The 27061-nt window shown below is 35.7% G+C and overlaps 1 protein-coding gene across 8 annotated transcripts in view; it reads left to right on the top strand.

Moving 5' to 3' along the window:
- Window positions 1-21653, top strand: part of ATXN10 (ataxin 10) — a 124870-nt gene extending 103217 nt beyond the window's left edge. For all 8 annotated transcript variants that reach the window (XM_080576598.1, XM_080576601.1, XM_080576596.1 and 5 more), the window contains 2 exons: window positions 5117-5180; window positions 21026-21653. In XM_080576598.1, the coding sequence (XP_080432724.1) occupies window positions 5117-5180; window positions 21026-21213 (252 nt within the window). In that variant the 3' untranslated portion in view covers window positions 21214-21653. The remainder of the gene's footprint in view (window positions 1-5116; window positions 5181-21025) is intronic.
- The last annotated feature ends 5408 nt before the right edge of the window (window positions 21654-27061 follow it).

Below are 27061 nucleotides of genomic sequence, written 5' to 3'. Positions count from 1 at the left end.
TTGGCAGCTGATCAGCAAATGTACTTCTGAACCATGTGTTCTTGGGTGTTTCTACACATTCAGCTGTGTGGCAGAACTAGGAGCATTACAGAGAGTGAAGTAAAGGAACCAAGTCCATAAAAACATGAAGTATGTTGGTTCAGTAGTTCACAGAAACCTTTTTTTTTCTTCCATAATGTTCCATAATATGAATCAAAATTTAATACTCTGGAGCTAAGCATTGTTGGACACAACTTCTTTCTGGCTGGAAATTGGTCATCTGTAAAGAATGTAGTATCTGGAGTTTCTTCATGTAAATAATTATTGCTTGTTTCTGTTTTTCAACTTGTTTCTAGAGAGGTGTGTTTTACTGCCATTACCCACACCCCCAACACACTTTTTAAAGCTACAACCTTGTCTTGCTATTTGTCAATGTGCTTGTCAGTAATATGTAAAAAGAGTGACAGTGTTAGCAGGGATTATTGAAACTATTAGTAGTCCATTTCTATTTGTGAGAACACATTTCCTTTTGCTTATCTGTAGTTACAGCAAACAGAACTTCTAAGAAATAGAAGTATTTCTGTGGTTGAAACAAGCATACTTCTGATTCTGCCTTCTGCATTGATTAGAGACTGACTCAATTGCATTCTGGCAGAAAATTTATGTTGAAGCTGTTGTTATCTAAAGGCATAAACGTTCTTACTGTGTAATACTACTATTTTAGTTGACTAGATAACGTTTCTAATGCCAGAAGTGTTGGTGATTGTTTGAAGAGAGTATTTTTGATGGAGGTTTCGCTGTTGTCTGTATAGCTACTGGACCTGGACATTCTGGTTGCATTTTGCTAGATGTATGCAGGTTTCTTGTTCTGCAACAAGCACTGTCATGCTTAGAGAATTTGCATTCTTACCCCAAGCTTGGCTCCATTGCTGTTAGAGGGAAAGATTCAAGAAACAATATATGATTAATCTATACATTCTTTGGGCTCTGCTGTGAACGATTATGTTAATGATAATTACTTATATGAACTTCATAAGAAAATACAGAGAGATTATCAGAGGTAGTCCTGCTCAGATGAATCTCTTGAAGTATGATAGTGTCTTTATATATTAGCGACTGTAGTTACATATTGTATTATATATGCAAATTTTGTGGGATAACATAAAAGGTTTAGTTTGGATCTGATATTTTTTTTCATTGTTTTTCAAGAGAAAAAGCATGCCTTTTCCCTCAGGACTTGCATATCCCAAACCATCCAAATAAAACACGATATATTATTCCTTGGCTTTGAGAGCAGTGGGCATATATGGTCTGGTTTGGTGACTTTCATAAGCTCTTGTTTAATATTTATGTAGTAGCTTTGTGTATGTGGGTTGAAATCATTCTGCTTAGTGTCTGTTTTAAGTAATTGAAATAGACTATTAAATTACAGGTAAAGAGAAAGAGAAATTATGTGAGGAAAAAATACAGCAATCACTCCGTCCCTAGGGAAAGCATTTTCTTTTAAGTGTCCTACAGTTAAATTTCTCACTGACATGATATAGATCTTCATGGTGTTTCAAGGCAAGTACAGAAAACAAGTTAAAGGTAGTATAAAGCTATGTTATGAAAGATATCTTTCTTAACCAACAGAGAAAGACACCTGCTTTTGAATGCTGAGTCTTCCATTTTTCTGGTTTTTAGAAAACAACTTCAGAAACTGACGCAATAACACTAAGGCAAAATTTGCAGTATTGACTTGACTGAAGCACTAGAGATCACTACCACAGAGCTATATGCTTTTAAGTTTAAGCTTGTTTTAAGTAACTTTTTAAATTTACATAAAGATTTCAGCCTACACATAGACTGCAGCTTCCTTTAATATTTAAATGCATTCAGAATAAACCATATATAAATATTTGTGTATGGTTTATAATCTCAGATATATGTATATGTGTGTACGTATGAGATTAAGATATATGTACATCTCATATGTATATATATTGTGTGTGTGTATATCTTGTATGTGTATGTAAAACCATAGTTCTACATAATAAAATAACCTAGTGTTTTTAAGGTCTAGTGCAATTCCATGCTATTGGCCAGCTATGCTGTTGGTAATGTAAATGGAGAATAGATTTAATGATCTTTTGTAACACAAGGTAATGTGAATAATAAGACAGACACCGAAACTGTCCTATTCCTTAGTTTCTGCCTATATTTTCTTTGGAAATCTGGTTGGATTACAGCCAGTTTCACACCAGCTGCTACATGTTTTCTTTTCAGGATATTTTTGCACTTTATGTTAAGTGAGATCTGAGGCTTGCACAATACTGACTCCTTTCCCAAGCATTGCAGAAGGTCTCTGGAAAAGGTACACAGCCTTACTCCATACTGCATTTATCTTCAAAGGAAGAACTCTAAGGCCAATAATTACTTGGAAAAATTCACTAAACTCTTCATATTGGGCAGTACAGTTTCAATAAATCTGTGTAAGAAGTTGAGGCTTAGGATGACGTTTTTCTTGGTATTTACAAAATCTGCCATTGTGGAAGGTTACAGTAACTGCCCTTTCTTCAGGCTGATGAGAATGAGAAGATTTGAGAGAGATTCAACATGCAAGTGGGTCAGCCTGGTGGGGGACGGTGATTCTTTCCTTTGATCTGTGGCACTCCATTTTTGGCTCTACTACATGGAGAGCTGAACTGGCTTACATTGCAGCCCAGATTATTACAGTACACTGGCATGAATTTTAGGTTACCATAAAATGCAGTTTTGATGGATCAGCTGGTGGTTCATGAACAGCCAATATGAACTGGAAGTTCTCCAGCAGTGGTTGCTCAGGAATCAGAGCTCTTGGAGTTGACCTCACGAGTCTCTCTGAGAAGTATATAGATTTGTCCTGGGCACATGGCAAGGTTTCTTTTCCTTGTTGCATTTCACTGTGTAATAAGTCACGGATGACATACTAAAGCCGGGGTACTCGTAACAAAAGCTAGACTTAACTTGGTAAAACTGCATGCTGTTCAAGAGACTCTCAGTGGGTGTGTAACACTGTGGTTGTTAGTGAGTTGTTTTTAAATTAAGGTATCGCTAAGGTTGTGGTCTGATGCTCCTGTTTTCACTTTGAACGAATCTCATTATAATCCCACTGTAATTTTTGAAGCATTTTTTTTTTTAATTTTACTTTTTGCAGAATACTTACTTTGTTAATTGAATGTCTTGTTTGAATCACACTGAAACAGATTACATACTTTATTTTAGCTGACAGTGCTTAATCTAGATTAATTCGTACTGTTCAACATTACACTGGTGAAAAATAAAAGGTAGCGTTACAGGCATATCAGGGTCTTGCTACAGCATAAAAATCAAAGAACTAATGTTTTCCAAACATGCACAACCACTGTATTATTAAAAGGTCAGCATTTGTTCAAGCTTTGAAGTATGACATCATACGTGATGCATGACATTTGGAAAGCACACAAAAATGTTGTGGAAAGAATTAATATTTTAAAACTTGCTTTATTAACTGCATTTCATATAGGTATAGTCATGCATGTTAGCACAGATCTACCAGTTAGGTCTTAAGACCAGGCAATGCTCTTTGCTTTTTTTTGAATTTAAACCTTCTCTGTCTCTGCTATTGTTACTTTCTTATGTTAGAATTTGAGATTATCTAAAGAAGAACTCATAAGAGTATGTTCAAATTTCTCTCTGAACTTGTTTTTCTGATTGGTAATATGTTTTGGATATCACATCTTAATTTCCTCCTACCCAATTTCACTCTCTTACCATGTCAGAAAGCTGATCCATCCTGCAGAATAAATTTTGATCCACTGTTGTATATGATACATAGAAATGCTTTTGACCTTGGGCAAAAAAGATGAGAGAGAGAAATGCCAAATTTGAATGACACAACCTGAATTGATATTCTACCTAAAATCCTTTGTGCAACAGTTCTTGGTTTTAAATTAAATTTCAAGGAATTAAAAAAAAAATGAAAGAAAAAGATTTGAACAAGTATGATTTAGATATCACAGAATCACAGAATGGCTGAGATTGGAAGGGGCCTCTGGAGGAACCTCTTGTCCAAGTTCCCTGTTCAAAAGCAGGTTCATCTAGAACAGGTTGCTCACAACTATGTCCAGACAGCTTAAAGAATATTAACAATATGTGGATATAATTAATCCTCATGTGGTTAAGTTTTCTTAAAATAGCATTATTTTGTCATTTAAAAATAAATGCTTATGTTTTAAGAAGGTATTTCAAAGGTTGAAACTCCACAGAAAGTTCAGAACAGGTTTTTGTTTAAGTAGGTAACAATTCCTAAAGCTATAAATATGCATGACAATGTATGGTATTATATTGTATCTTAAAATAATAGGTAATTTTCTTATGGAATGTATTTTTCTTAAAATACCTATGCTATAGATGTATTGTTAACACCAACTTTACCTCACTTCTTGGTAATGAGGTTAGGTATGCATGTATGAATCCATTAGAACTCTGTGCCATTATGTCATCCACAAAACTTGAATAAATTGGTGTTCAAGAATTCACATTTTTGTATATATAAAATAAAAAAGACAGATGTCATCTTTACTTGTTTGCCATTACTGTAATGAAGACCTTATCAAAGGAAAAAAGTCAGTGACTCTCATTTGATACAAAGAATTTGTGCTTAGGTATATACGGATAACACATTGCTTTTGAAGGTTGTGTACAGAAGATAAAGAGGACAAGCGGCTCCACACTAGCTAGCAGTTGTGTGTGTATGTGTATATGTATTTTACAACTTTTTTCTTATGTTTTTATTCACGTGGTAGTTTTCCATGATTCTTCCTGAAAGCAGGCGTTACCTTTCAAGTAAGTGTAGCTTTTCTGGCTCAGTGTGAGGAGCATATGACACCGAACTTTAATGGAAAAATACCTCAATCAAACATGTGGTAGCTGAAGGAGGAATTAATTAATTAATATCTGCTTTTAATACTATTTTGTGATAATTTCTGTTAATAATACCTAATTTACTCTGCAATTTATTTTTGCTAATATTTTCAATGAAACAGATGTCCCTTTTACATTTTTGCATTATTTCTTGCATGAAACATAGTTAGTATTCCTGAGCAATTTGTTAAATTAATCTTTTGTTTTTATTTAGGTATATGAGTTAGATGGCATTCCCCTGATCCTGGATAACTGCAGCATTGATGACAACAATCCTTGTATCCTTTATGGAAGAATTCAAATCTATTGAATATGACATATTTTTGGAAAGTAAAAGAAAAAAGACAGAGGAGCTTAATATATGTTTGTTAGCATTGCTTTCACTTGGTACCTAAGTCTAACTGGCCTTAGGATTCTAGCTTGTTTTTAAATGCTTGGTTGAGAAGCGAGTGAATTTGTGAAAATGGATTCATGAACTGGACACTTAGTTGAAATGTTGTATTCTGTTTCGTAAAATAATTAATATTACTGTTTTACAATGTAAATTCACACAGCTAACTGTGATAGAAATCTGAATTAAGGCTGTTTTGTCATTGTGTCAGATCTGGAGTTTATGTTTCAACTGATGTCTATTCAGTAGACTGTAATAAGTACCCCATCAGTTCTATGTGCTTACTAAATCTGCCTGTGGAGAACTTATTCTAAGCACAGAAACAAGGCTAGCAAGCTGCAGAATGAAAATGTGTATAATTGAGAGCGTCATCTGAGTTATCACTGTTGCTTTATGTGCACTGTTTTTACATTCATCATTTTTCATATAGAGGGAGACTTGATAGTGTGTTTCTTGACAGTGCACTGAGTAGTAGAGTAGTATTTCTATGGTCCCATTCTGGTAAGAGGCACTGCAGGGATGCAGAGGGAAGGGCAGAAGTTATTCTTCTCCAAACAGAAGAACGGCCTTGAGAAAACCTAGTAAGGAGTTTTGAACCTGAATGACTGTTACTTTGCTGGAAAGCACGGCTTATGCAGCAACGTTTAGAATCTCTTTCTACAATTATTCCTTCATTTTAGCTGTTAGTAAAATAGAATAAAATTTGAAGTCTTCAAAGGATAGAGTTGTAATTTACAACCTTGAGTGAAATGAAAATAAAATACCAAGTGGGAGCCTTTACTGCATTTTGGGCGATGTGAAACTTCTTACACCTTTTGATACAGGCTGTTAATTTATGGCTGAACTATAAACCTCTTACCAGAAGATAAAACTTAATTTTAAAGACTTACTTGTCATAGTGACACCTCTTATTATGAGCTTTCATCACTGGTTCATAGCATGCAGTTTGCAGGTACATGGAAAAGTACTAGCCTGCTGTTGCAAGGTTTACTGTGTCAGCTTTTGGTGAACAGTTCCTGGCTACTATTTTATTGTTTTGGTGTAAAGTTATTATTCCAAGCACTGTTGTGTTGCATGAAGTTAATGCTTTCCTGCTTCTCTACTGTCTCTTTAACATGCCTTGTCTACTGTGTTCTCAGCATGTCTTATATGGGAAAACGAAAGAGGAGTTTGAAGTTCGTATCCATCTCTGCTTTTATCTGCTTTGTAGCACGCTCTGATACTAACAGACACCACAAACCAAGGCCTCAGTAGCATGTAGGTGTCCAGCTCCATTGCATAACATTCCTCTGAAGAGATATGACTGATTCCCTTCTCCCCCTGTGCACCCCATTCTGCTTGGAACAAATCTGTTTTGTGATGCTTGTAAAACAGAGCAATACTGATTTGAAAGCCTACTTACTTGAAATTGAAACGCCTTAAAATTGCCCAAAATCTAACTCTGTGATCCAGAGTGAATATATTTTGTCTCTTTTCTCTTTTTAAGGAGGATTAATTAAAAGGAAATATTTAGGCAACTTGAGCTAAATGTTGAGAGAGTTGCTGAAATTGGTATACTACCACTCAATGATGCTGCAGTTTGCCAAGAGGATGTAGAATTCAGCAAGGGAAAGCTTGATGTAGCTCTTCAGCAAGGGTTTCTTTGGGAAGTCTTGTACAGAAACTTCTCTTTACATTCTTGTTTCTAGTGCCTGTTTTTGTGGTTTCAGGCTGTGTTGTTCACATCTCCTTGTGTAAAGCCAACTGGAAAAGTTTCAACCAGCTTCCTTTAATATGAGAACATCTTAAATTTCCTCCTAGAGTCTTTGTAGATGCACATATTCATTTGAGCTATGTCTGGTTTGGAGACATCCAAGCTCTACAGTTTAGATATTATTATATTTTTCACTTAAAAATAGAGTTAATATACAGATTTTGTAGATTTTATCAACTGAGGTTTATCAACCTCTTAGTCATACCTACAAAATCTTCTAAAGAAAGGTGTAGTTGTGGTAGAAGTGACATGATCCTTTTCTGGGTGGGGAAAAAAATTAATAAAGTATGCAGTTCATGAGGAGAAGGTGGACTGCCGTGTTAGATGTTAAGAGCTTTTTATTACCTTTGAGAGGAGAAATCCTTTAATAAATCTTTTTATTTATAGCATATGTAAGCATAGTGAAAGACTAAATAGGTCTGCTCTTATCTCAAAATAAATTCCCGTGTAAAGCTGTCATTGCCTTAAAATCACATCCTTTGAGTTCTTGAACTACTTTGTTATATGCATAGAAATATCAGGAGGTTCATTGCTTATAAGATTGTTAACTGAAGTTCAGCTGGCATGTTTGTGTTACTTCAGCTTTCTGGTTTTGAATTCTTTTGGTGCATCAGTGTTACCTTGTCTAATTACATCTCTAACAGACTTATATCTTTCAAATTTGTGCTAACAAGCAGTAGTTTTTCCTATAGGAATTGTTACGATATAACAACAATAAAAGACTCTCAGTAATAATGGATGTGAAGATGATAATGAACCCCAAAGAACAAACTTTCTGTACATCTTGCAAAGATTTAAATTAGCATGTTAAATTTTCAACTACTGTAACTTTGCATGGTTCCAGATAAATTGACTGGAGTAATACTGAGAGATGCTAGATTTTCAACTTTTACTTATCAGGCTTTTAGTATAGGGGGAAAATGTAAATAATTAAAGATGTGGGGGATAAGGTTTGTTATAGACCTTGGGGTCAGAAGAGTTAAACGTCAAAGGAGGCTGAATGCCACTTTAACTTTTTCTGTGCCCTTTAAATGTTCTGTCTTGTATTTGTCATATCCTAATCATAGTTGTCCTTCTGTATTCAAAAGAAAGAAAAAGGTGTTTCTGGACAAGTAAACTACTTGTTTACCTTTAGATTAAGGATAGGTTCTTTGAAAATTCAGTTTCTTGCTCTACATCTGCGAAGTTGGGAGCATTCTGGTTTTATTTATGTGCCTTGTGTTTGCAAATAAATAAATAAAACCTGCTGCTAAAGAGCAAAGTGGATTTGAAATGCCTATCTGGGTAATATCAGTTAAAGTTTATTCCAGATCCAGCTTTTCAGATTACTTAGGCTGAAAAAGTGATCTAGAATAAAAAGTCTTCTGTTCTGTTTCCTGAGCCACCATCTTCCTCATCTCTGATAGGCAGTAGTATCAGACAAGAACCCTTCTTTTCATCATTGTCTTTGACCTCTTCCTCATTTCTTACTGTTCCTTCTAGCTTCCTTTCTGACCTTTCACAGATACCACTTGCTTACCACAAACAAAAGGCGGGAGGCCAGCCCATTCAGATCGAAGCATTAAAGCATTGTTGACTCTAATCATACAAAAACGGTGTTTATTAAAAACTGCAAATAAACTGTCCGGTTTATTATTGAAGAGTTTTCAGTTTATCATAAATAAATAGGCACTCAAAGTGATACCTGTTAGTTAATGATAGAATTTGAAGATGAGAAGTGAAATGCAGCTTTGAAAGTGGAATATTCTTGATTTTTCAGGATGCTTACCAATCTTAAATTTATGAGATTCTTATAGTGGGTTTCTCAATTTGATTTCTCAAATTGATTTTGTGACTGAATTGAATTGGAATAGACCTTATCCTTATGTAAGTGTCCGTATTATGTTATCCCTAATCAGGCATCTTTTTCTGTTAGTCAAAACTGAAGTCATACTTGAAGAAAAAAAAATGGTGTAGTATGTGTGCATGTGCATTTTTGCATGTATGAGTACACCCAGCTGCTTATTTTTCAGCAATAAGAATTTTAGTAAAAGGGAAAACTGTGGTTGCTGTGGATATCCATACATAGAGTCCTTAGTCTGAATAATGGATGACAGTGTAGAAAATACAAGTTAATTTTCAGATACTCCTTGCCTAAGCTTCAGTCTGAAGTTTATATTCAGTCTGAAAGTCATCTAAGAGGTAGATTGAAAATACTTCTGACTTGATGGCAACAGCAAGTATAATTGTGGTTCATGAAACTTTTGGCTGAAGCTAGAAGAAATCAAGTTGCTATGGTCTACAGCGATGGCAGTTTGTTTTTGTGAGATGCCAGCAAAGACTTTTGGGGGAACTGACAGACATTTTATTCCTAAGTTACAGAGTACAACCTAAAACAGGCCACATAGAGTGAAAAAGCCTCACAGCTGAATAGAAGCCAGTGGAAAGCAAAAATATGAGTGCAAGTTGACTTTTTAGAATAAACTATGATATAGTTGAGCATTTTCATGAAGATGTGAAATCTTTTATGTTGGCAAGAAAAAGCAGGATAATGTTCCATCAGTACTGGTTGCCTTTCTTTGGAAAACTTGCTGTAGGCACTGTCAGTGCATTCACCAATTTGAGGTGAACTGTTTGACTCTATTTTCATAAGCATACATAAAATAACATTATTTCAGTGGATACAGTTAGTTCAAAGGAACTAGAGTACTGCTGAAAACAGTAATGATCACTCTCTCCATGCCCTGTGAAGTTCTGTCCACTTGGAAGAAACTGCCCATTTCCTCATCCCATTGACAGCTGCTTTGCTGCACAAATCTGAAGGCTACCTGAGATAAACAGAAGTTTATTCTTTGGCAGAGGGCTGCAGTTTTGCATTATCACAGGTTGCTGCTACTGTAGCCCTTATGCTTAGACACGGAGCACTGTTAGAATCTTATTTGCTGTAAACCAGTGCTGATTGTCACTATGACACTAATAAAAAGGTATCAACTCAATTTCTAGTGACTCAGCAGTGGCTGAGGACCTACAGGTTGGCAATTTAAGAATGGGACTTGTCAGCACAGGTGAAGATCCAAAATTTGTTGACATGGATTTAGAGGTTCCTAGTGCCAAAGACAACATAAAATAGCAGCTCAGTAGCAGCCAATTACTATAGGTGGAACTAGAATGAAAATTAAATTCAATTCAACTCCTATGTGCTGAGAATTCTTCTTTAAAACCCTGAAAGTTGTAGAGGATTTCTGATTGATGGCATATACACAAACTTTAGCTTCTTCTTTGTATCTTACACTTACATTCAGGTGAACTGATCAGGCTAGAAGCTGGAACAGGTACAAGTATTGTTATTTATCGAATAAGAATGATCTCTGAGAGGGGCTTATTTCTTTCACCATATTCAACAGACCAAATCCTGTTCCTTCAGGTTACCGTGAATTCCTTATAGCTGTACTTTTTTTTTGATTCTAATGGAGCCAATGGGATCTGTGTGGTTCACTAGGGAATCCTTTAGTGTTGTATAATAACAGATTCTTCAGCAGCAGTAGTGGGCCCATTTTGAAAATGGTTCCCAGAAGACTTCAGCCTTCTTGTTATTCCTCATGGTGAAAAGGGAAAAAGACAGCTATTCCCAAATAAAGCTTCTGGTTTTAGTTTTGAAGGTCATCTTTCGACCAATACTGATTTCTGGCACTTATGCATCAGGGTGTCTTTATACTCATTGCGAGTAGCTGGTCTTGTTCTTACAGAGGTGTTGGTGGACTGGAGAGGTTTGGATTCCATGCTAATCGGGATTTTTCTATAGGATATTGAATGGGGTGTCCAAGGTGGGACTATTATAAGGAGGCAGGATCTGAGTCCATGGTCCCTGTTGAGGAGGTACAGGAGGCCTTTGTGTAATTTAATTCTACTTTGGATTACTCTTGAGATTGACTTCACGTCTGAAGAGTTTGGATAATGTAGCTTCCATGTCCTAAGCTGCTGTTTGTCTTTTCTGTATGTTGAAAACTCTGATCAGAACTCACCTAAAGGTGACAGAAGAACCAAGAAAAAAGCTGCTTCATCAGTTTTAAGCATTATATTTGGTAGATATAAATTCTGACGTGGACAGCACTTCTGAAATTTTTGTTTTGTTTCAAGAAGATATCTACCTACTTCAGAATGAGACAAAAAATGTAGGTTTTTCTTGTGAGATGTTCTACATCTCTATCTATTAGCTTGATCAGTAATTCACACTGTTGCCAAAGAATAAAATATATTTTTTTGTCAAATGCAAAGTCCCCTTTAAATTAGACCACAGGAAGCATGCAGTGTGCATTGCACGAAAAGATTGTCTGGGAAACGAAAATTCTGTCTCTCTTTTTACAGCTTCTTGATTGGGAAAGAACATTGGGAGTTAGGCTTCTGGCATTAAATTTCTAGCTGCATTTCATATATAATATGATTTTATCAGGTTCTTTAGAGCACTGTGTACTTTAGGGTACTTTCCTGGTAAATCAAAGTGATGCTACATTGTGAAGTCTTAATTAGCTCGTAATTGCCAAGCACATTGGGGTTGTTGCCTAACACACACTGGTGAAAATGTCTAAAATAATTCTCAGAATTAATTTATAGATATTTTTCTTTCAAAACTGTTCATGGATTAATTTTGTTTGGACATTTAACAAAGTTTTAATTCCTAATGGCATATCTCAGGTTGCTGATTCCTCAATTTGAGGTATGATTGGTAATAAAAATACTTGAATTCAAATTTCACAAGAAAGTTTGTATTGGTTTTCTTGAGAATATATAAAATGCCAAAACAGTTTTGAGGACATGTAAATATAGAGTCTATTCTTCAGTGTATTACTTCTACACAGCTCCAGCAAATGACATCTATCTTCATTAATAAATGTGTGTGATGTACGGGATCCCTCTTAGAGCTGGAGGATGTTTAACAGAGGTATACAGAATGCAAGAAGGCTCTTTGAAATGTTACATTATAATATGTGCAATCCCTTGAGAAGAATAATCTCTGTAGGCACCAACTCATGCATGGAAATGTAAGGAATTAAAGTTAATAATTCTATTTCTAAGCCAAATATTGTCATATTTGTCCTCTGTCCTAATTCTCTTGGTGGATTTAAATCCATGACAGCCTTGAATTCTTGAAAGAAAGTGGATCTTTAGTTACCAGAAGCACCAAAAAAAAAAAAAAAAGAAACAGAGAAAATATAATATTTCACTGCTTTTATAGCTCAAACAGTTTGATTGATTTTTCTGTAGACTTTTTGAAAAATTCCCCTCTGGGCTGCGACAGAGCACTAGAAATTTGAGACCCAAAGTTTTTTTGTTTTGTTTTGTTTTGTTTTTTAATAAAGTTGGGAGTGGTTCAAAAATATTGTTGAGAATGGACTGCCTTCTATGACCGCCTTATCATATTTCAGTCTGTCGTCTTGACATTGTTTCTTGCACACCTCCAAGGAATATTCAGATGTAATACGGCCAATGCTCTGCATAACATCTTTATTCTGACTTTTTTCTGCTGTTCCATTTTCTGCCATTGTTATTAAACCAATCTGTAATTTCAGCTGGTGGGTGCATTGTCATATGTAGCTCCTTCCTGATCCTTAAATCTTTTTCCGTCTCTATCCCAGATCTTTGCTTAGACTTTGTTCTTTCTATTTCCAAAATATAGCCTTTCCTTTCTGTCTCACTAAGGATATATTTGCAGTCCATACCACTGATCCTGTTTATTTGTTCTTGTTTGTTTGTGTTTTGAGATTTCTTCAAGGAGATGCAAGCATTTCCTGAAATTATAGCAGATACAATTGTGGCTAATGGCTATTTGCAAAACATGAGAAAAAACTTGGTTATGATTTAGTTGCATCTTTCAAAACACCCATTTGTTTGACTGATGTTATTTTTAGATGCACACTGAATATCATCTAGTGTCTATGAGACTGGAATTGGAGTTTCACTTACCTTCATTGTTTTGATTGTTTGTGATTTGATTATAAGTGACATTTGAAATTACTGAAAGCATCAGGGGTGGGAATTATGCCACATACATTATTCAGAGACCTTGAGTGAACAAAATGCTTGAGTACAATGCTGACAGATGAGTTAGCATACAGATCCTTGCAGAATCTATATATGTAGACGAATTTCTAGAGTTTATAAATAGAAAAAGTTTCTATCCAAATTGTAAGTCAGTTTATCTCATCATCTACCTTAGCCTTCTGAGTGATAAATTGGAATTAGCTTGATCACCTCTTAGGTATTAACTAAGTTGTGTTTTCCAGTCTAGTGCCAGATTTTTGAGAATTTTATTTGACTTCTATGATTTCCATTTTAAAAGGGTTTTAGAAAAGCTGTTTGTTTGTGTGTGTGAATGCATATAAATTCACATGAATATATTTGTGCAGGTGGAGCTTTTTTCTTTACACGTCCAAGGAAAGTTGAAATTACTATAGTCTGCCTGATATTTAGTCAGTTTGTGAACACAATTACCACCCCCCTGTGCTTCAGTGCTTTACATCTCAATGCCTGTGGTAGGTTTTAATAATAATTTGATATGTGAGTTTCAGCTTAATGGAATTTTATATTTTTTTCTGTGCCTGGGAAAAGAAAGTAAGCTGAGGCAATTTTAACAGTTAAGTAACAGCAAATTGAAGCTTTTTTTCTTTGATGTAACAGTTTGCTAATTCTCTGTTATAGATAACTAGCACTTAGGTTTAGTTGTCATGAATTCTTAAAATGGGATTAGTGTAATAGAAGGGTCTGTAAGAACAGAATATTGTAACTGTAGCACATTAGCTTGAAATTGATCAAGAGTGTGATTCTTTGTTTTAAAACAGATGATTTATAGTTACTCATAAATTATGGGTTTCTATTAAACATGTAAGTCATAATTTTTTAAAAATTTGGCAGCCTAAGCAGTAAAAATGAATGTGTCATATTCATGGTTTTAAGCTAGTATTACAAGTCTGAGTACAGGAAAAAGTAAAACAAACTAGAGGTTATGGCTTTATTTTATTTGAAGTTTTTTAAGTTTTGGCATAAAACATTATTATAAAAAATAGCCTGACATAGCTAAACACGTACTATGGTTTTAGTAGCTCTATAGTACTTGACAGAAATTGTTTAATTTCTTAGTATGCTAAGGTGTGTTGGTATTCTCTTTTTAAGTCCTGTAGAAAATGAAAGGAGGCACATAGGGTATGGATCAAATGTCTGGGTATATAAATGGTGTGACCTGTTAACCAAAATTTCTCTAGATATGAATGGCTTAGTAACCCGAATTACTGCAGTAGTAAACAGCCATTTAGTGAACGTTGGGTCCTATTTAGCTGAACATCACTGATGTGTGCTGTGTGTAGTTCCAAGCAGACAAGCAAGTCTTGGAAGTAAGGAGCATCCTGACATGGGTCTGTCTGCCTCATAATTGAGCAGTGCTGAAAAAGTATTTCCAAATGAAGAGCTAGGACTCTTATTTGCTGGAACGTAGCTAGGCGTGAAAGGGTAGCTGGATGTTGTCTGGCTTTGTTTTTCACTGTATTGGAATTACTGAGAGAAAAGCCAAAAGGGGTTGACAAGTCATGTTTCGTCTGTAATCAGCCAATTAGCAAATTTGAGCATAATGTGCTTCAGAGGGAACACTGAAAAATACAAATGTAAGGAAGAGGTGCAAGAATTTTGCAAAGCTTGGTGTATCTTCCTCAGTTTCTCAAAAGATCCTTACCAAGTGCTTTGATCAGGATCTGTGATTTTTATTTTTATTTTTATTTTTTTTAGATCTAGAATAGAAATCAGTGTTTGGAAACAATTTTAAATAAATGTAAACTAAAAAAAAAAAAATCTCAGGCTATAATGAATGAAAATATTTACCCACTGGAATAATTTATTCAGGGACACAGTGAAATCTCCTGGTCAAGATTAGATATGTTTCAGAAAATGGCACAAAAATATCTTGTACATAAAACAAAACTGATTGACTTGATTTCAAGAGTGACTTATATTTCAGTGGTCTGTATTCAAAGCAGATGCATTGGACAAAATAGTTGTAATTGTCCATTTTGGTCTTAAAGTATATTTGTTGGCTGTAGATGTTTAGACAGATTAACTTTCAGTTGAAGTTATATATGAGATATAACACGCCTTTCTGTTGTCATACATCAATCCCATTTTAAAGGAACCTGTATACCATATGGTAGGCTTTAAGAAACAGCTAATAGGTAGGACGTTTGGACACTGATGTAAATAAAGGTAGCTAGGAGGAGTAAGAAGGGCTGGTTGCAGGTACCTTATTCGTGCATTTCCAGTGAAGCTTTGCTGCCACATAGTGGTGGAGATTGAAGCTAATTTGGAGATGGATGGTCCAACCCTCCTACTGATCTCTTAAAGCAGGTGAGAGTTGCAGTAGAAGTGAACCTCTGCTCTCGGTTCTCCGGTGCTGCAAAACTTATCCTTAGAAAATGTGATAAGGAATAAATGCCTCTTCCAGCGTCTCTCCACCTCGGAGGCGCTTATATAACATGGGCTGTACTGTGTTTTCTCTGCAAGAACCAGGTCCAGCAGGGGAGGGAAGGACATTTCTGGACGATAGCACATTGCCTGTTTCCAGCTTTTAAATCCAGAATGTGGCAACTGCAATCATAGATGATGTTAACTGCTATGGAATCTGCTAAGTAAAACTACAGGAAACCAAAATATTTAAGGCCTCTTTATTGTAAATTCTAGGCAGAGAATTTCAAGTTTGCTAGGCTGAATTCCTGAATTTTTCTGATGCTGATAATGTAATGTCAGGAATAAATGGATTCCCAAGCATACATTCTAAAAATATGAAATACTTCTTCAAAATAAGTAAATACATTGAGATGGTACTCTTAGATCTTTGTTTTCTGTGATTGCTTTTTCTGATAATGTCTTAAACAGAAGTAAAAGGTCTGTAAAAGTAAAGGAACAGTTTTAAGGAATTTCTGTCAACTTATACAGCTTCTAGGACAGCATAAAACTACTAAAATCACCAATAGAAATAAACTTGTAGCACTCTGTAAGCAATTTGGCTGTTAAGTGAGGGACCAAAATCCTGACTGTCTACTATGTGTGGTCAACCACGGCACATTGATCTGAATTGTGATTAACAGTGCCAGTCACTGTTTATAGACCTCTTTAAATAGTGAGAAGAATTGTCTTCAAGTTGCTGTGATACAAAAGTACTTAAAAGGACTTGAAATTCTTGAAAAGATCATTTATTTCATTTCAGTGTAGTCCAGTCAGGCCTGTAAGTGGAAGTGATTCTTTTACTGTGATGCTTTAGTATTTCATTCTTGTCTGTAGAACATTCAGTGAGAATTGGATTGTGTGTTGAAGACAGGAAAGCAATATAGTTAGCAAGGACTGTATTTTCATTATCTCTGATTTCTAGTCCTATAGACCTGTTCCAGAAAAGCTCTTAGAGAAGAAGGACAGCTCTAGCTCTTGCAGTTCCAAACTGCGTGGGTTGTCTGCCTTATTAAGGTTTTGTATCTCTTCCTATATTTGGTTTAAATGAAGTTAATGTTTAAATAGTCCAAAATCTGATTTAAATGAGGTAATAGAATCACACAAAGAATATCCTTTTTTTTTTTTTTTTTTTAAATGCAGAAAATTGACTCTTATGGAAGATAGTTTCCTAAGTAATCATTTAGTTACAGAAAGTCTAATGTAGTTCAGGAAACTGTCAAACTGAAACAAACAGACCAAATATATATATATATGTGTGTGTGTGTATATAAACTATGTAGTATATCAAACTCTTCACCAAGGATGTTATATTTAGAAATAATAAATATGAAGGGGACTTAAGAATAGCAACATATGTATATCAGTCTTGCCATACCCTTCAGTAGCCTATATTAGTTAATGATAATCCTAAACTTGCTTGAAAACTGGCCACTTGCCTTTTTCAAGCAGTGTACTTTCAACATTACTTAGGCATTCTTGTGTATTTACCTAGTCAGATTCAAGCCTCATTAATAATTATGTCCACTATTTTTCATCTGTAGAATCCAAATTTTTTTATAGAATATTTCATAGAGGTGATGGATGCAATAGTCTTACCAATAACATTTTGTCCAAATTGGGGCACCTGATATGAGAATGAAGAGCTGGAATACTCTCCTTGGGAAATGTTTTATAAGTCCTCCTTCTAGTAATTCGTCTCAATAGGGTGTTCGTTAGTGACTCCTGACAGCAGGCAATTGTACTTTCATGTAGCATTAAACTCCTGAATTAGTAGCTATGCTATTGCTAGCATTGATTCTGGCAACCTGTTGTAGCAGAATCCATAAGAAAAGAAACAACAGAATTGTGAGAAGTTCTCTTTGCAGTCAATGGCAAAACTTCTACAGAATTCAAGGGGTTTAGTTTTTCATAGTTTGCTGGTTCCACATAGCAACATTTTTCATCCTTTAGGACAGACACCACCTTTCCTTTCCCCCTATATGCCTCCTCCCTGCCAATTGAAGTAATGACCCAGAGCAGTTTAGATGATTAACTTTAAATTGCTATTTGAAAATTTCTTACATGAGTATGGAACACAGAGCAAGTTGGTTCAGTTTTATTATTGTTTGTATAAGTATAAATAACTTAAGAATCCCATAGCATACAGTACAGAATGGTTTTGGAAAAGAGTTGCTATAAATGTATACAAATGTTTACTTTCATTACCTAAACACAAGTAGTCCAGTAGTGAAGCTCCTGTAAAATGAAATGAAAATTTTAACTTCTTCTGTATGCCCTCTCCACTGTGACAGAGAGATGTAATTTTCACTTCCTTGTCTATAATATTAATTAATTTGACATTGCAGTATATACTGCTGGAGAAATCTGGACAGTGCTATACAGTGAGATCTACTGTGCTTGCTGCAGTTCTTTTCCTTTATGCAGTTTCACAACAAACAGGCTCATGCTCTTATTTGTAGTAACTATGGAAACTTTAGAAGCTCTCTTTCTAAAGCTGAGCATACAATAAAGTGCTTAAAGTGTTGGTAGGATTAGAGACTCTAGAATATGTTTAATTTTCTTTCTGTGTCTCTATCTTTGGAGAGGAGCAAGAGGGTAATGTGAATATTAGCTGGCGACTAGCTTTAATCTCTGCTGACACTTAAGTCTGTCTAGGTCTGCACACAGCCATCCAAAGGTCTTAGCCTCACACAGCATGTGAACAAGGGAAATCATGCATATTCATGATTGAATTTGCAATGGAAAACCTACATGCAGAAAAGAGTTTTTGAATGAGTGAAAACGTTATTGAAAACATTTTGCAGCTTCAGCTACAGTAGTCAATAATGATAAATACCATAATGATGATAGAGTTCATAAGATAATGGGGATGTCTTAGATATTATGTAGGCATGAATGGATATGATAATAGGAGAACATCATTTGCTGTGCGTTTTAGCAGTGTTTTTGTGTTGAAGAACATAAAGATGATGGAAACAGGATTATTCCCAAGGCCAATACAAAAAAAAAAGTATTTTTTTTTTCCTGTGTGACTCTTTGCATTATTGAAAACTGTCACTGTTTTAAAATTGCTTTTTAAATTATTATTAGTTTTATTAAGGGAAGTGTTCTCTTATGCAAGTGGAGTTCAGTGTTGTGTTTTAGAAACATGGGAGAAATCTGCACCTCATCCCAGGAGCAGAGCCAAGGAGGGTGATAGCATGTTTCTCACAGCTCGCTGGGAGACCTTCATGTTACTTTCTGGCACTTGTGAAATGCCCTAAACAAGACCCAGGGAAGACCTGCTAGTATCAGCCTTCTTCCACCTCTGCTTGTTCATCTGCATTCATCATCTGGTATACTTTAGCGTTCCGAAATTCATTCTTACCTTTGGGGCTGTTGAATGAGATTCTGCTTCTGTTTTTTTTTTTTTTTTTTGATATTTTATTGTTGGTTTATATACTCAAATGTAATCTTTAGTAGAAGTATTCAACTTATAACATATATGTATTTTGGCACTTTTCTTTTCATCTAACCCATAGTAGTGATGCATGGACAGAAGACAATACATTGATACTCTCTCTATCATGTTCATCTATTTGGGCTTGATGTGATTTTTTTTTTCCTAATTTCTCTACTCTGTCACTATCCCATCTGGATCCTGCTTATGCAAGTATATATATATATATATTTTTTAATGGTGGAGATGTGCAGCATGTTTCCTGATGGTCTGAAAAACTGTCAGAAAAAAGCCCTGCGGTTGTTACTCCTTTACCACTTTTGATTTCCAATTCTGGGCTGCTTGAATGTGAAAATAAATGTAAACTACTATTAAAAGGTAATGGGCTGTTTCACAGATTCACGGCAATACAGAATTTTTCCCTAGCATGTGTGTTTCCTGTGACATTTGGCCAAGCTACTCTTCATTTAAACCTTTCTCTCTGTTGAGGATTCCATATACGCTTTTTATTTCAGTCCTTTCTCTATTCTCTTTTGGCATCTAAGTAGCGCTGTGGTTAGCTTATGTCTCATATTTTATTTATTTATTTTTTGTCTTCCTTATTCTTTTGTGTCATTTCCTGTCTTAAAATTAAGGTTGTGAAGGCTGGATAAGGTCTCATGTTAAGAAAGCTGCTCCTGTCACATGCTGATGTTCATTCACATTGCTTGTTGCATTAAACAGCCTATCATGACAGACTGCCTTTGCGGAATGAGTGTAAACCTAAGGGGCAGTTGGAGATGGGAGCAAGGTAGGCACAGCAGTCAGTGTAAGGTACACTTACAAAGTAATAAGACTGCTACTGTAAGAACGTGTGCAGTGGTGCTGGATTTTCCAAATGCTGTTATGATAGATTGTGTAAGAAAGTCCAGTTCATGCATTTTATTCGTTTGTCTGAAGTTCCCATCTTCCCCCGTTGAGTTTTCCCCTCCAGTCACCCCCTGGCAAATGCCTGTAAGAGCACTATCTCATCTCTGTGCTTAGACACTGTCCGACCCAAAAGACGTCAAGGAGATGAGTAAATTAAGCATATTCTTCTACTGGATGTGAAGCTACATGTAGTAAATAATTGGTGCCCTGCAGGCAAACCACTTTCATGTGATTCAGAATGGCTTGCCTCCCATATGGGTAACTTGGGAAAGATTATATCATCACATAGCTTTTCAGCTGCAGAATTGGAGCTAACATCTTTGACACTTCATAAAATGAACACTGTAGTTCACTTGGAAGATGCCTGACTGATAATCCTGGGAATTTAAATCCTTTGTCTATGGCCCTGACATGTGCCTCAATCCTGGCCTCAAGGGACCACCTTAGAAAGTGAATAAGTTGCAGCTTGTGCCCATTTAAACGTGAGTAGGAGCTACCTGCTGGTGATCATAGTGTCTTTTCTGTTGGCGAGTTTGTAGAAGTACCCAGGCGCAAAGAACTGGGCATAGATAGTATTAGAGGTTAATATTTTTTAAGGGTCTCCCACATTATTTGTGCTATTTTCAGTTGTTAACATGTATTTCTCTTTTCCCACATTTCAAATTTTTTGGTGAAAGTAGTCCTCTTTCTTGTACCTGACTTACAGCTTATTATGCCAGTTCTTGAATGTGCAGTGTAGAGGTGTTAGGACTGTAAGTACAATGATTTTTTGTTTGTTTGTTTGTTTGTTTTTAATAATGCTAGGAAGATCATTAGAACATTTCAATTAACTATAATTCTGTTTTTAAAAAATGTCCTTTCAATTCCTGCAGTTCATGTGTTTGTTTTTGTGTGTTTGTGTGTGTGTTTTTTATTCAAGGTAAAACCTAGTAAATTTGCCTGAAGTTAATGGATATACCTCATTTAAGCTTAAATTATCTCATATGCAAGTATTTGCAAGTTCAGAATCATAATCTGTATGTGTCTTTTTCAAACACTAGATTTCTACTGTTTTTCTGGGCTTGATGGATTGGGGGGAAATGTTAATAAATCATTGTTTCATCTTTACAAGAAAAGAAAGAAAAACAAACAAACACACAAAAAAATGATCCTTAACTTTGTGCAACAGTTGTGAACCAGTGGGCAGTATATGCTATCCGAAATCTCACTGAACAAAATGAGAGAAACCAAGAGCTTATTGCACGGATGGAGGAGAAAGGATTGGCCGACAATTCAGTCCTTGAGCATATGGGTTTAGAGATAGAGAAACAAGATGATAAGTTACTTCTGAGATCTGTCAGAAAAAAGCCTTTGTGAACAAAAAATTAAGAACAGTCGAATCATTAAAAGATTTCTCATTTGAAATATTTTTCCTGCTGAAACAATCAAGGCTTCTTCAGTTTTATTTCCAGTCAGTTGGATGCATTCTGTTCATTCTCAGAGAAATCACCAAACAACTGTTCTCCCTCACTATTGTAAACAAAAGGACACTTACGCTTTTTCTAAATACATAGTGCATTTTTACAGTATAGTAATTTACAGTATACAGCATAGTACATTTTTTTCTAAATACATGTCATACCTCGTCCTGGTAGTCAAGAAATGTAAATGAATTTATGGAAAAAATCCTTCTTTTCAGATGATTGAAATTTCATTACTTTCTCATTTCATTAGTAGAGAGATGTCATGCATGCGATATTGAGTTGTTACAATTTCCATGAACCTGAAGATAACTATCATTAAAAACATATCAAAAATATCTGCCTTGCAATTTGCCTTCTGTGTTTAAAAGATCTGTGCTGAATCAGGGCAAAACAATGAAAGTTGCTTGTCTTCTACCATGGTGCTTAAATACCTATATTATATAAAGAACAGTGGAACACTGGATGTACGTAAATATTTAGTGAATTAAACAACATGCCTTCAGCAATTTAAATTGTTAGTAAAATGTCTTTTTACCTTGGTACCTTTCAGTCTTCATGACAAGTATATTAAAAACAAGGCTGTAGCTGTTGCAGCAACAGATGCTACATTCCTTTGCACTGGGGCATGTCTCTGTTTTGGAGACTTCGGTGTTTGTTTGAATTTTATTTGTTCCTTTGGATGGTAAGTCAGCCCACTTTCCTTTTATTTTGCACTTCTCATGGGTTTTCTGAACTCTGGCAGACTGCTGAAGAGGTAGTTTCTCACTGTGATTAATTCTAGCAGTTTCTTTTCACCCCTCTGCCTTTCCAAAACATTGACAAAACTCATTTCCAGTTAATTAATTCAAGAGAGGCAGAAGAATGGAAAGCCCTGCCTCTTCATTTTGGGTACCCTCCTATATTGTTGTTGGACCCTGCCACTGTGGAATGTGGCATGAATGAGATGGGTGGGAGAAGGGGGGCTGAGAAAGGGGAGGAGGTCTGGGGTGGGGTGCGGGGGGGGGGGTCAAGGTTAACTCTGTGTGTGCCATACCTTGTCCTGGCAGTCAAGAAATGTAAGCCTCCATGTATAAACCAAACAAGAATTGCAGATTAATGTTTCTAGATCTTTGCCATTGCTGTCATTTGGTTTTCCTCAATTCTGTCTAGCAGAAAGGTCCCAGAAAAGTTAAATTGTTCATGTTGTTGTCATTTAATCCCACTCTCACTGGAAAAACAAGTTTGTGTCCTTAAACTATGTGTAACAGACACTGAGCCATGTGCATCAGCTCCTCAAATCCCATTTTTGACTTCAAAACTGGAAAAAGTATGTAGTACCTTGAACTATAAGAAATGTATAGTAATGATTAGGAGTGTAGCCAGACTACTAAGATCTTCTCAGTTTAGTCATAAGGCTTTAGTATCTACCATGCTGACCAGATGGGAATGGAATTGATCTAGGGGGATTTTACCTTCTGGTTTTCAAGGCAATGATACAAAACTGCTAATTCTTTAGCCTTTTATTAAGTAAAGAATGTGTATAAAGGGATGATGGCAATAGGAATAAAGACTCTTAAGTTTTGTTGCTTTTAGTGACAACCTAATTAAAAAGAAATGGAGAAAAGTATTGTTTTAGAAAACACTTTTTTTTTTTAATAATTTGACAAGAACATTTCAGAGGATGTTTAAAATGGTTGTGTTTAAATGCCAACTTTATAAAGTCATTTCTTATACAGGTGTTTTTTTGCTACCTGAATGGAAAAAGATATGGTTTTGTTTCTTCCTGAGCATGTGCTCTATAAGATTGTGGTTTCTGAATGATTTTCCTAAGCCTTAATTCTTATAGTTAGGCCAGAATTAATTTAACAGTTAAATTACTATGTTACATAATATTTACAGACGGTTTTCTGTTTTTTGTTTGTTCCTTTGTTTTTAATTTTCATCTTCACAGCACAATTGAAAATTCATAGTTCTAGCACCTAAATAACCCCTCCCAAAAATTTACTATAAAAACACACTTTTTTTATTTGGAAGGCTACATCTTTCAACTCTAAAAGGAAAGAATGAAGCTTTTATTAACAAAGGAGCATCAAATATAATAGTACCTAGAATAAAGTGAAGCAGATTTCAATTGAGGAATGATAAAACCTCAGGCACATTTATTTTAGCAATGCTAGTTAGGAAACTCATGTTAGATAATTTAACAAAGTGAGAAAAAGTAATTATCCTGAACAAAAAATGAACTTCATATGTGAAGGAAAAAATGCAAAGAATTTCCTTTTACTTAGGGTAATAAAGAGTTAAAATCCTGTTCACAAAGCAAATCCAGAAAGAACTTGGGTTGTGTAAAAAGCGGTGGGAGTCCCTTTTTCCTTTTAAGCAATAGGGAACTTTTTTTTTTTAACTTGATGGTTGTGCACCCACCAAAGGAATACACACAAACCCATAAATATAAACCAAATAATAACAAACACAAATAACTAAAAGGGTTTTGTGTGTTTCAGTGTATAATGCAGTAATAGTTGTGTTTTCTAAATGGGAAATGTAGGGCTTTCACAGTAGAGAACATGCTGATTACTGTATTGTGAGTGGCTGGCTTTTGATTTTCCTAGATGGATTAATTCTCAGAACACAACAGCTTCCCTGTCCTCCCCCAGTGGAGTCCAAGTCTCCAATAGGCTTGTTTTATATGCTAGAGGATTAATACAGCACAGCAATCAGTCATAAAAAGCAAGCTTTATTGAGTTTGTAAAGGGGCAGAACAGTTAGATCAAGTCTTGTGACCATCTTATTGCTTTCGAGTGCTTCCAAACAGTAGTGATCAGATCTTTTTTTTTAAGGTCCATTTTTTTATTAAAAGCAAATAAGGAGTTAGTTTTTCATCATGAGCTTTTTAAAAAGCTTTCTTATCAGTTGCGAGAAATAAGTTTAAAAGTTTGCAGAGTTCTGAATTTTTACTCCTTCTAGTAAGTTGTGTTTGTTTTACCTAAAGTACTTGTAAAACTTTTGTAAATGCAACGAACAAAAAATAATCCCTGGCGCTTAGTGCCATTGTCACAATCTTTATTTAACAATTGATTTTTTTTGAAGTTTGATATATCTTTTGAAGTTGATATAAGTGTTTGGGTAGTAAGACTCCAAAAATTCTCCCCTTTATTTCCAAATAAAAGCAATCTAAATATGAGGCTGTACCTAAAACTATTTTAAACGTTTCTTTGTACCTAGCCTTATCTGCATCACTGTTTTATATTGACTTAGAATTTGCTGTCTTCTTACAGTACGGTAAATAAACTTCTTCATAGTAAATGTTGGGAGCAGAGAGGGGTGAGAAATTGTGAAGTAATGCAAAAGAAGCCATTTTCCCTTCCCTTTAGGCTTCCTCCTTAAAATCACTATGGTTTCCTTCTGCAGTGTGCACCATTTTGGTATTGGAGAGCTGCTGGGCCAGCCAAGGGGAGGCCCAGAAGTGCAGTGGTGGGCGAAGCCTCCGAGGCCTCCATGCCTCGCTCACGTGGAGGCCCGGCAGAGCTGTCCAAGGTGCTGGACCCTTGTGCCTTGCTGCTTGGGTGCGGAGACGGACAAGTCACCGGCATCATTAAGGAAAGAAGCAATTTTGTTAGGTGGATTGCCTCCATTCTCCTGATTTCCTTCTGGGATGCTTTGCAGTATGTTGAAGTCACAGCTGGATAAAAGTGTTTGTGCACTGTTCTTACAGTATACCCCAAAACGAGTGTTTCTTATTCAGTTACATGTGGAAGATATTTAGGTCGTGATTGCTGTTTATGGGCAGACCTGTTAGCAGTGTCCCTCTTTAGGGTTAAATAATGTTTTCCATGTTGAGATCCATTTCCAGTTGCTTGTAGCTTGGTGAAATTGTAACCTTTCAAGTGGAAATTTTCCATGCCTCTTCAGGGTTAATTAGTTTCTTTACAGGAACTTTCTCTTATGGTGATTTCTGATAAGATGCAGTAATTTATGAAAATGAGAAGCTAATGCTTTTTTTTTTTTTTTTTTTTTGGCATATGTTAATAGTATCCTTAAAGTAAATTTTTAAAAGACTTAACTATTCCTCATATAAATGATGGCTATGTATTTTCCTTCTGTCATAATCCAGTTCAAATTTGTCCACGTTGTAAGCTTTGGAAAACCTTAGTTCATGCATTCCCAATGGAGACTTGGGAGGGCCAAGCCACTGTTTGCTGAATTTGCTTTTGCATTGTCTTTGTTCCAGTCATGGCCATTTTCAACAGCTATTGCTCCTGACTAGCGTGTTGCTGGCAAAAGAAATCAAAAACTGAGAGCTTCTCTGCACTTTTCTGTGGGCTGCCTGCTGATGTCCATCTAACATGGAGTAAGGAACCACTCAAACTGGAGATTGCAGCAACAAATAAAAGTGGACCCTACAGGGTGAGAAAGGGAGTAGTTCTGGTAGTTCAAAACCAAGAGAGGACTACTAGAGGATTGGGAATGCATTAGCATTCTGTTTGTAAAAACAAACCAGGGAGTATGATTATTTAGCATCATTCTTTCCAGACTCTGACAGTTTCAGATTTTTGTAACCCAAAACTGCCTTTAGGAAGATCCTTCCTTCTCCAGTCTAAGATCAAAGCAATATCTACTTTCACACCAAGTTTATTTTGGACAGGATTAGCTACCTGTGTCTTTCTGTTGCTTTATTAGAATCAAAGATATTCTGCTGTCTGGCTCAGCGTTTTTTGCAGCCTTACAGCTTACTCTAGTAGTCATATGTAATTCAGAAAATAATTACTTATTTAAAATATGTAAATAGAAAACAAAATATTTAAATCAGAATTTATATCTTTTCACATCTTTTGTAGGAAAGGTAAAAGCAGCTGAAGGTAAAGACATGGAAATCAAGAGCATTTAAAATTAACCCCACCTTCTTTTTGCTGCATACTTGATCACATCTGAGTTCAGAAACACCAAAACCCAATACTGCTTTGTATGTCTTAGAGACATCACTGAAGCTTCGTTAGTAAGAAACACTGCATTGAATTTGGTCTTGTTTAAATGTCAGGTGATTTTCATAACATTTATACTAAACCTGAAAGTTTCCTATCATTTTTGAGTGGAAACAAACATAAGTTCAGAGAAATAATCATGTGAAAAGGATCTTCTGCACACCATGGACTGTCCCTATTTCTGATTAGAAGCAATGTTCAGAAGGCTTGTTCGTAAGAAAAAGGCAAAAGAAAAAATGTAATGTGTGCACACTCAAGAAGGGGAAGAAAAAGGGGACAGCATCATTAGTGAAAAGAAACTGGGAGGCATACATACGACTGTCTTTTATTACCCTATGTTCCTCATCAAAGACCTACAGCAAAACTCATGTTCTGCTTTTTCTAGGCCCATCATGATGGGTTCCGCCAGAAGTGCTCATTTATGAACAAGACTAAGATCGCTGCATCAAAAGCCACCTTCCAGCCTTGCTCAGAATACCTGAGATAAAGGCTTAGAGGAAGAATGATTGAAACCCTGCTCAGTGCAAGATATGTCTATTCACTCTGCCTGTGGTTTCCCTCAATTCACTCTGAGATTTGTTTTCTCAAGAAGTTTTGGGAACTCTTGGTAAAAATGACAACAAAACCACTTCATAAAGGAATAATGGATGAAAATGCCTAGCTGCTTTTTGGAAACCAGCATACTTACTCACTAATACCTGTGAAAAATCTCATTCTTAATGTCAAGTCTTCTCACCTGGGCCAGCAAGCTTGTGTACGTCATTTTTACTGTTCACTGAG

This window comes from Anser brachyrhynchus (genome assembly GCF_964034855.1).
Source record: "Anser brachyrhynchus genome assembly, chromosome: 1".
NCBI classification, from domain to species: domain Eukaryota; kingdom Metazoa; phylum Chordata; class Aves; order Anseriformes; family Anatidae; genus Anser; species Anser brachyrhynchus.
Note: the sequence above shows the minus strand (reverse complement) of the source record. Positions and strands in the feature narration are given on the sequence as shown.